At 55.6% G+C, this 9,991-nt stretch overlaps 1 protein-coding gene across 4 annotated transcripts; it reads left to right on the top strand.

Moving 5' to 3' along the window:
• Positions 1 to 818: 818 nt before the first annotated feature.
• YIF1B (Yip1 interacting factor homolog B, membrane trafficking protein) lies at positions 819 to 8,465 on the top strand. Of its 4 annotated transcripts, none has more exons than XM_008139645.3 (8): positions 826 to 921; positions 4,970 to 5,208; positions 5,290 to 5,394; positions 5,594 to 5,672; positions 5,803 to 5,860; positions 6,847 to 7,002; positions 7,084 to 7,177; positions 8,096 to 8,465. In XM_008139645.3, the coding sequence occupies exons 1-8, from the start codon at positions 879 to 881 to the stop codon at positions 8,249 to 8,251; spliced, it is 930 nt and encodes a 309-aa protein (XP_008137867.2). In that variant the 5' UTR covers positions 826 to 878; the 3' UTR covers positions 8,252 to 8,465. The 4 variants fall into 4 exon arrangements, with proteins under 4 accessions (XP_027998567.2, XP_008137867.2, XP_054566367.1 ...); XM_054710392.1 differs by having other exon boundaries at positions 826 to 930; XM_008139646.3 differs by lacking the exon at positions 826 to 921 and adding an exon at positions 968 to 1,076.
• Positions 8,466 to 9,991: the final 1,526 nt, after the last annotated feature.

The following is a 9,991-nucleotide window of genomic DNA, read 5'->3' as shown; positions in this document are numbered from 1 at the left end:
ACATCTTGGTTCTCGAAAGATGAAACAGAGGGCCGGAGACCAGGACACAGGCTTTATTGGAGGAGAAGACCCCTGCCGGCCGCCTTCCAGAGGGAAAAAGAGGGCGTGCCGGGGGTGAAAGCGCCTTTTGAGGGGAGGAAAGGAGGGGTCGGGGCATAGGGCACTCAGCACACGAGGATTGGTGGTTTCATGTAAGGTACATGATTAGGGACCTAGGGACTTAGGAATCGGGGGCTTAGGGTATTTGGCAGGTGCTGATGGGTGGTTCAATGTACAGTCCATATAAGGTGTTCAGGAATGTCCGGCTGCAGGTGGAGTTTACGTCATACTCCGTCCATCAGTTGGGGGAAGAGAGGACCTATCAGTTCTTACCACCTAACTTGCTGAGCATCCTTTTCTCACTCTAAACATTCACTTTAATACCTAAGATCTGCCAAAATTGTAAAGGGCAGAGCCCGCACCACTCGGCTTAGCTCCTTGGGAATACAAATGGATTTCTTCTTCCCTGCGCCACACCCTTCCCAGGTTCCCGCGTGCTCTCAGCGACCCAAATTGAGCGTCTGTCCGTGGAGAACTCCATTTCCCATCCGCCTCTTCGCTCGACGCCTACATTTCCCATCATGCACGACACCGTCTACTCCTCGGATTGGTCCCTGCCCCGCCTTCCTGCCGCTCCGGTCGGGACTCTCGGCTTACGTCAGGGGCCTCCAGCCCGCCCCTCTTACCCACAGCGAACGCGGCCAGGCTTCCACGAGAGGGCGTGGCCTCTGAACGCCCGTAACGCCCATTGGCTGTCGCGTCGCCGGTGGGACGTGGCTACGGGAGCCGGGCGGGCACCTTTCGAACCGCGGCTGGGGCGGCGACGGAAGCAACGAAGGATGCATCCAGCTGGCTCGGCGGCGGCGGGGACTCCCCGGCAGCGTAAGTGGCGTACGTGGCCCGCCGAGGTGATGAGGCGGGCGGGCGGGGTGTGGCGGGGCCGCCGCGCCGGTTGGCGAGGTCGCTGCAGGTCGGAGGCCAGGAAGTCAGGGATCTGGAGCTTCGAGGTGTGCACCGCACCAGGATGCCAGCTCCGGGTAGGGGCGCTTTGGGGTCGATTTTTTCACCCTTAGGATATTATTTGGAAAGAAAACGACTTTGGGTAGGATGTTGTATGATGAGCAGAAAAGCCCGACTTTCATTGATTTTGCAGTAAGCAGTCACCCTTACCCCTTCGTAGCCACGGGCTGTCGCCTATGCCTTAGGACAGGGGTTCGTAGCCCTCCGTGAGCGAAGAGGGCCATGGTTAAACCTTATTTAGATTTGAACCTCTGTTTATTTGGCTGTTAACCTCTTTTTTTCCATCTTTGTGAATTTGTATGTCTAATCTCCGTGAATGTGCATGCATCTCATCTAGTCATTCAGCCTATCCTGCCTCAGCTCCCCTGTGCCCAGCCCTGGGCTGGGATGTGGGTACCTGGTAGTGACCAGCATAGCACCGGTCATTGTTAACTCATTGTTTGGTGGGAAGACAGACACTAAACTCAGAAACAATCAAGGCAGCCAGATAATTTGGGGACTAATTAGAGCCATGAAGGGAATAATCAGGATGTGACTAGGCGTTGAGGGAGACAGTGCGATGCGCTCATTCCTCCCTTCAACCACCAATAAGGTGCCTGGCTGGTCCTGGGGTAGGTGATGCTGGAAATACAGCGGTGCCCAACAGGTTCCTGTCCTCATGGAGCTACCAGTACAGAGCAGAAGGCAGCAGCAGGCTTGAGTGATGGACATTTTGATGAGAGAAGCCGCACAGGCAGACGGGTTAGAGCCAGGGAGAGGGAGCACAATCAGAGTGATTATGGCTGGGATGGAGGTGTTGTGGTCGCCCAGATTAGGCATGTGATCCCGCCTGGGGGTGCCAGTGAAGCTTCCTGGAAGAGGTACAGCTCAGTAGCCCAGAGAAGGGGATTTGTAGTGAGGGAGAAGCATTGGCGGCCTGTGCTGAGTCAACAAGGAGACAAATGAATTGTGATAAGTGCTCAGAAGGGAAAGGAGGATCGCTGGGTGTGATGAGAAAGAACAAGGTGGGGCTAGCGTTTATATAGAGGAATGAGAAAGGCCTCTGAGAAGGAAACATTTGAGCTGAGGCCTGAGTGCAACATTGGCAGTTGTCAATAGTGGGAAGGTGTTCCAAGGTGATGGATGTTCAGAAGCCTACGGGGGGCCCTGGCCGGTGTGGCTTGGTTGAGCATTGTCCCAGGCACCCAGAGGTCACTGGTTCAATTCCTAGTCAGGGTGTGTGCTCGATCCCCAGTATGGAGCTTGCAGGAGACAGCCGATGGATGTTTCTCTCATCGATGTTTCTTTCTTTCCTTTTCCCTAATCAAGAAAATATATATTTTTTAAAAAGCCTGTGGGGGCTAGGAGCTTGGCAGGGTCAGGGTCTGAGAGGAAGCCATTGTGACTGAGATGCAGTGAGCCCCAAGGAGGGGTAAGGTAGTAAAAGAGGGTGGTTAGCAGGGCTGGGTCCCGCAGGGCCTCATAGGCATTAGGATTTTATTCTAAACACAGTGGGCCCTGATCGTAGGCAGAAGACAGGAAATGTTCTCTTTTTCACTTAAAAAGGTGTCTCTGGCTGCCCACTGGAGAGCAGGCTGGTGCAGCTAAGAGTGGACAGGAGGACCTGGGGGGAGGGCATTTACGTCAGGTGCAAGATGACATAGTCTGAGAGGGGAGGGTAACATTGAGACATAGTGGGCAAGAATTAGTGATTGATGGGTTGGATGCCAGACGGAAGGGGAGTCAAGGGTTTGGAGACTGAGGCTAGGGCCCAGGGGCAACCAGAGGCCATTGCCAAGAAGTGGCCTACCTGGGTCTGGCTACAGGAGAGAAGTGGTGGCCAGAGACAGAGCCTGGAGCCTAAAACTGTGAGAGTTGTGAGTGTGGGTGAGATTGCCCTAGGTGCGGGCAGAAGACAGGGCAAGGGTGGAGAACTGGGTCACACATTCCAGGGAGCTGGAAATAAGTCACTGATTGAGAGAGACAGATCGGGAGACCATCAGCTCCATGAAGGCAGGAGTTTTTGTCCTTTTGATCATTGCTACCTGCATCAGAGCTTAACACGGGGGGCGGGGGGGGGGGGTGCTAAGTAGGTATTTGTGGGCCTCAGACAGAAAAGAGAAAAAGACAGGCACAGTGTCTCAGAAGCCAAGAGTTGGAGGTTGGCATTTGGGGCAATGCACCTAGTGCTGTGAGGACTTGAGTTGGATGAGAGCAGAATAATGGTGGTGCAGAGAGCCTTTAGAGGCCAGTGGGAGCAGGACCCCAAATGCCACTGGCTGAGGGGGTGACTAGGAGGGAGGACAGGCTCACAACAAAGCTTTCAGGAAGTGACCCTTCAGGCCATAAATGAGAGGGAAGAGAGAAGTGGAACTTGAGGACAAGTGGGCCAGAAGCATGGCTGCGTTCTTTGGGACTGAGGACCCCTGGGTCAGTTTTCCAGCTACAGATAATTGCGATGAAGAGCGGAGGGGCTTGTAATTGACAATAGGTGCCAGGCCACGGGCTGAGGAGTCTATGAGTGTCACTTCGCCTTGGACTATTAACCCATTCTACAGAGGAGAGAATTGAGGCACAGAGAAAGTCATGATGCAGATGACTTGCCTCCTACCCCATCCATTGTAATCCTACCACCCTGTTTCCTGTGCCCACTTGGTGCCTTGCATATAGAAGGAGCTCAGTGAATATTGGCTGCCACAGCATTGCTTATTGCTTAGGAGTAGGGGCCTTGGAGCCGGAGTGCTGGGTTCAAATTGGTCATCTCCATATTCCTATCTCCTTTCTCTTACCCAACCCCAAGTAAGCACACCTCCAGCAAGTCCTGGCCCTCCCACCTGCCTCCAAAATCTATCCAGAAGCAGCCCATTCCCCTTCCCTCAGTCTCCACTCTCCATCCTGGTCTCCCACCTGCACCATCAATAAATTCCTCCTTCCTTTCCTCTATCTATCGCCAACATGAAGCCAGAGAGACCTTTTAAAAACTTGAACCCTGGCTCTGCCTCATATTATCTGTATGACTTTGGGCAGGGGCCTGAGCCTCTTTGGGGCTTGCTTTTCCCATCTGTAAAATGGGGGTGCTAATAGCATCAACACAAATAGGTTGTTGGGAGGATTAAATGAGGTAATCCATAGTGTTTAAAACATGGCCTGATGTGTGGTTAGTGCTCAGTTGGGGTTGAATTATTGTAATATTTATTGGGCAACCTGGATTGGACTCCTGCTCTTCCCTCACTCTGTTTGGCCCTTTACACAAGTAATTTAGCTTGTCCGGGCCTCAGGTTCCATATCTGTAAAATGGGGATAGCTACTGATTCATTTAGTGGGTTTTTGTCAAGTGCTGTGTACAGGACTCAGCCATGAACAAGACAGAGATTCCCACTTTGAGGGACTCACGCTTTTGTGGACAGACAGGGAAAAAAAGAAGTAAGACATTTAGTATCCCAGCTGGTGCCGAGTTCTGTGGATATGAATGAAGCAGGGAAGGGGGAATGCCATCTTCGGAGGTGCAGTTGTATACAGGATAGGGGGGGAAGGTCCCATTGAGCCAAGACTTCAAGGAGGGCGGTGAGCCATGAGGACATCTGGGGAAGAGGAACATCCAGGCAGAGGAACATCCAGGGCAGCAGCCGGAGCTGTGCGCATGCCTGGTCTGCTCCCTGAAAGCCCGTGGGGCTGGAGCTGAGTGAGTGAGGGGGGACATGAAGAGGGATATGGACAGAGAACTTGTTTGTAAAAAGCTTAGTAGAGCATTCTGTGCATGGCAGCTAGCAACATCACCATCCTTGTTATTTGGATGGATGGATGGCAAGCAGAGCCTGCCCGCAGTTGACTGGCCGACCCATCTAACATGAAAACCGGTGCTCCCCTGGAGCAGGGTGGGAGGGGGTGCGCCCACAGAATGAATGAGGCGTCCACCTCTCTCCCCCTGCAGCCTCAAAGCGGAGGATCCCTGTGTCCCATCTGGGCATGGCTGACCCCCACCAGCTTTTTGATGACACAAGTTCGGCTCAGAGCCAGGGCTATGGAGCCCAGCGGGGACCCAGTGGCCTGGGCTACCCTACAGCTTCTGCCTCGCCCCAGGCAGCCTTCCTAGCTGATCCTGTGTCCAACATGGCCATGGCCTATGGGAGCAGCCTAGCCGCCCAGGGCAAGGAGCTGGTGGATAAGAATGTGAGTGGGTTGGGCTGGTGGGAGTGGGGGGAAGGCTGGGGCCAGGAGGCCAGGGCTTCAGGAAGAGCTCTGCCTCCCCAGATCGACCGCTTCATCCCTGTCACCAAGCTCAAGTATTACTTCGCTGTGGACACCCTGTACGTGGGCAAAAAGCTGGGCCTGCTCTTCTTCCCCTACCTGCACCAGGTCAGAGCTCCGCCTGCTGAAGTGGCCGCACGGTCGGAGGGAAAGACAGCCTCTGGGAGGGGGCAGTGGATGGGGTTGAGTCAGAGTCCGGGGCCTGCATGAGGGGCAGGGTGGGTGATTCGCCTTCAGAGAGGGCCTGTAAGCAAGGTAGAGGAGCCCAGCTCTGGGGGTCCTGTCTGCTCCCCCACTGTCCCCACAGGACTGGGAGGTGCAGTACCAGCAGGACACGCCAGTGGCCCCCCGCTTTGATGTCAACGCTCCGGACCTCTACATTCCAGGTTTCACCCTATCCACCACGGCCCTGCACCCTCCTCCCTCTGGGTGGGCATATCGAGGGCAGAGGTTTAGGTACCTGGAGGCCCAGGTGGCCCTTCCGCTGACGTGTGTCTGTGTGTCTGCTTCCCATAGCTATGGCTTTTATCACCTACGTCTTGGTGGCTGGCCTGGCACTGGGAACCCAGGATAGGTAAGAGAGAACTCAAGTGGGTAGGGTGGCATGGGCTTTGGAGGGCTGAGGGCAGGTGGGAGAGTCTCTTGGTTCCCTCTCAGAATAGCCCCACTGTGCTCTCTGGGTGTCACCTCAGGGTCACCCTCTCTGTGCAGGGTGGTTCTCTAAATCCGTCCTTCTTGGCCTCCACCACCAGATCTGGTCTCCTCCTCTCCCACTCCTAACCAGCTGCCCTGACCCCCCCTCCCCCAACGGTGCCCTGACTCTAGCAGCAGCCAGGAAGGTCTTGTCTGAGAGGCAGGCCTGACCACATCCCAACCTGTTCAGAAGAAGCTGACCATAGCTCCCCAGGCCCCAGACCAAGCCCCAGCTGCTTAGCCCTGCACTGCCCTCCACGAGGCCCTTTTCTGCCCCGCCTCGCTCTGCTGTGCCACTCTGGTCCTCTGCATCCTCCACCAGGCCTAGCGCTGCCATCCCAGGGCCTTTGCACATCTAGTTCCCTTTGTTCAGGAGCATGTTCCTCCCCTGCATCATCACCTGCTGAGCATCTGCTCACTCAGGGCGTCTCCACTCCAGTGTCACTTCCTTGAGGAAGTCTTCCCACCACCCCAGCCTGGGTCAAGCCTCCACCTCTTGCGCATAGGCCCCTGTTCATTTCCTTTGTGGCACTGAAAATAATTATCATGTGAAAATGGCAGAGAGCACCCAGCTCCTTACTCCTTCAGGCCTCAGGCAGGTGTGCCTCTGGGAAGCCCTCTCTGACACCTCCCCGCTGGGTCAGGCACGTCCCTTGCCCTGTGCTTCCCCAGTTGCATCCCTGACATGTCTAGGGTGTCACTGAGGACAGATCTGCCTTTCCTGAAGTGGGACTCTCATGAGGACCGGGCCCGGATCCACCTTGGTCACTGCCGGGTCTCCAGCCCCACCCAACACAGGCTGTCCCCAAGTGGATGTGTAGGGAGGGTTTGAGGAGGCCAATCGAATGACAGCTTGGGTGCCGGCAGGTTCTCCCCAGACCTCCTAGGGTTACAGGCCAGCTCGGCGTTGGCCTGGCTGACACTGGAGGTGCTGGCCATCCTGCTCAGCCTCTACTTGGTCACTGTCAACACCGACCTCACCACTATCGACCTGGTGGCCTTCTTGGGCTACAAATACGTTGGGTGAGTACTACCATCTCCTCTCCACAAACAGCCCCAGCCCTGGGCCTCTTCCTCAGACCGGCCTTCCCCTCTCCCTCCCAGGATGATTGGCGGGATCCTCATGGGCCTGCTCTTTGGAAAGATTGGCTACTACCTGGTGCTGGGCTGGTGCTGCATGTCGATCTTTGTGTTCATGGTAAGTTGGGGCTCAGGGGAGCATGAAGTTGAAGACACAGGTCCCTTGAGCAGATTGGGTTCCCCTGCAGACATCCAAACAGAGACGTTAGGTGGAGAGTTTAGACCTGAGCTGCATTGCTGAACTGAGGAGCCCTGGAGTGGGTGCTACAGCTTGGGGTTCAGGAGGGCCTCCTGGAAGAGGGGGTGTCCAAGCTAGGGCCTAAAGGAAGAGAGGATCCAGCCGGACCGTTAGGGTGGGCGGGTGCTCACCCTCACAGCACTCGCCTTACACGATGGACTTTCCTGCCAGAATTTTCTTTAAGATGAAAAAGTTTCAGCACCCCTGAAGTAGCTTGTTTGAGGGCTCTTTGTGGGGGTGCTGGGTAAGCTAGGCCTGAGTTTGATCCCAAGCTTAGCTGGATCCTGGGAAGATCACTTTCTCCTTTTCAATCTGTTTCCTCTTCTGTAAAATCGGGACGATAACTGCACCTCAGGATACTTGGAGGATTAGTGTGAGAAGCAGAGGGCACAAACGGGGAACTTGGGGGCCACGTCTAATCATCAGATAAACTTGGACTTAGATGTTGTTATTTACAAGATTTTAAAAAGGCATTCTGGTTTGTGTTAAAAATTATCATCTGGCCAGCATAAGCAGGGACAGCAACCAGAGCCGCGCCTGGCCACCCCGTTCAGACAGGGTCGTTCCTCCCTAACTCACGTAGGGGCCTGGCCTGGGTTTGAACCCTAACCTTTTCTCAAGGCCTTGGGAAGAGCACCACCATCTGTTAGATTTGGGGGAAGCCAAGGAGCCCCAGAAGTGGAGACGAGCGCAGCTGCCCGGTGGAGGGAGGGAGAGAATGCAGAGGGGCAGGGACTGGAAGGGTCCAGGCGCTCCCACTGGCGGGAAGGGCTGAAGGGTAACCTCTACCGGCCCCAGATCCGGACGCTGCGGCTGAAGATCCTGGCGGAGGCTGCGGCCGAGGGAGTCCCCGTGCGCGGAGCGCGGAACCAGCTGCGCATGTACCTGACCATGGCCGTGGCGGCAGCGCAGCCTCTGCTCATGTACTGGCTCACCTTCCACCTGGTGAGGTGAGGGCGGCGCGCCCGCCTCTCATCGCTGCTCCAGGCGCCTCATCTCCCGACCACCTGCCGGCTCCTCCGGGCCACCTGCCAGCCCCGCCTTTGCCGCGGCCCCGCAGCCTGAGACGCTCTGCCCCGCCCCCTCCCCAGTTGGAGATCCCCTGGGGCACTAGCCGCCCCCCAGCCGGCGGCCTCTGTTCTGGAAACAATAAACCTTGGTGAGCCCAGCTTGGGTAGCCTCTCCTTGGTGGCTGTGCGGGTCCCACAGGGGGCAGGCCAGGCCCGCTGGAGAAGCGGGCCGGCGGGCGGTTCCCAGTGGCCTGCAACCTGGAGGCCACCAGAGACCTGAGGGTTTAATGAGCCTCGCCCAGGCCGTCAGTGGGAAGCCTTCTTCCCCTTTTTCAACTTGGGCTTCTTGACCTTGACTGGGGTGCTTCCGTGAATCTGCAGGGTGGGGCTGTGGGAATAGGAGAGGAGAGAGGCGCCCACTTGGGAGGGACAAGTCCTTTACCTTCACCTCCATGTCCGAAAGTGAAAGCCTGAGCTTGAGACTCTGGGGTCAAAAGCACCCAGTTCCATCATGCACTCCCTCCCTGTTGAGAGGTGATTAACCCTTCGGTTAGCTGCCCCTGCTTCTGACAGGCCCTGAACTTTGGGGGAGCTGTATTTGGGGTCACTCACCTGGCCTGCCCCCGTAAGCTTCTTCGAAGTGGACTCCAGGGCTGCTGAGAGAAGTTGGCTGGATTGGGATAGGGAATGTCTCCTGCACACTCCCAGGAACACGGGTCCAACTCTGGTGAGAGGTGTGTCCAAAGTGTGTGTGTGTGTGTGTGTGTGTGTGTGTGTGTATAGTGGGGGAGCAGTGGGACATGCCCTCGAAAGGAATGCCGAGTCCCTCCAGACCTTTGTTCAGAGTCCTCAGTTCTGCCTCAGCCCCTCCCCAGCACCGCCCAACTTTTCCTCTGTGTGTAATGGGGAGGGTGGACAGATAACGGCAAGACAAAAACCCCACTCCCCTCCAGCCTTGGCAAGTGAGCTGGGGCTGTGTGGATGGGAGTTGGGGTGGGCAGCTGCAGATTTCCGGGGACTAGAGCTGTCATCAGCTTCCCCAAAAAGGGTCAGATGCCTGCTTTTGGAGAAACAAGAGGGAGGGCTCCCCGTGACCTGTATGCCGTGAGAACACGATCACTCCTTGTGTGCTTACTGCGTGCCAGGCGCCGTTCCGAGGGCTCCATGCATTATTACTCAGCAACCCCTCTGTGGCTTGATGACAAGCAGTCTAGAAGGGTGGAGAGTGTGAACTCGGGACCAGCCTGCTGAATTTGAAGCCCAGCTATACCATTTAGTAGTGGGGTGTGCTAAGGACAGTTGCTTTGCTGCCCTGTGCCTCAAGTTCCTCATCTGTAAATGAGTTACCATATGGGGTAAAGGTAAGAATCAGATGGATTAGTTTCCTAGACCTGTGCCTGGCACAGAGGAAGTGCTTATTCATATATATACAATATATATTAAATTGATTTCAGAGAGGGAGAGAGATAGAAACATCAATGATGAGAGAGAATCATTGATTGGCTGCCTCCTGCACATCCCACACGGGATCCAGCCCACAACCTGGGCATGTGCCCTGATTGGGAATCGAATCATGACTTACAGGTTCATAGGTCAATGCTCAACCACTGAGCCACACCAGCCGGGCCAGAGGAAGTGCTTAGGAAATCATGTTTTGGCTTTTTAAAAATAAAAAGTAGATATT

Source organism: Eptesicus fuscus, chromosome 21 (genome assembly GCF_027574615.1).
Source record: "Eptesicus fuscus isolate TK198812 chromosome 21, DD_ASM_mEF_20220401, whole genome shotgun sequence".
Lineage (NCBI taxonomy): Eukaryota > Metazoa > Chordata > Mammalia > Chiroptera > Vespertilionidae > Eptesicus > Eptesicus fuscus.
The sequence above is the reverse complement of the archived record's forward strand: the minus strand, read 5'-3'. Positions and strand labels throughout refer to the sequence as shown.

Bases quoted from the DNA above. Each gene is read 5' to 3' on its own strand.
- YIF1B (XM_054710392.1), top strand. From the start codon at position 879: ATGCATCCAGCTGGCTCGGCGGCGGCGGGGACTCCCCGGCAGCGTAAG. The intron at 5,209-5,289 runs GTGAGTGGGTTG...CTGCCTCCCCAG, and splicing joins AGGAGCTGGTGGATAAGAAT to ATCGACCGCTTCATCCCTGT. The intron at 5,861-6,846 runs GTAAGAGAGAAC...GGGTGCCGGCAG, and splicing joins GCACTGGGAACCCAGGATAG to GTTCTCCCCAGACCTCCTAG.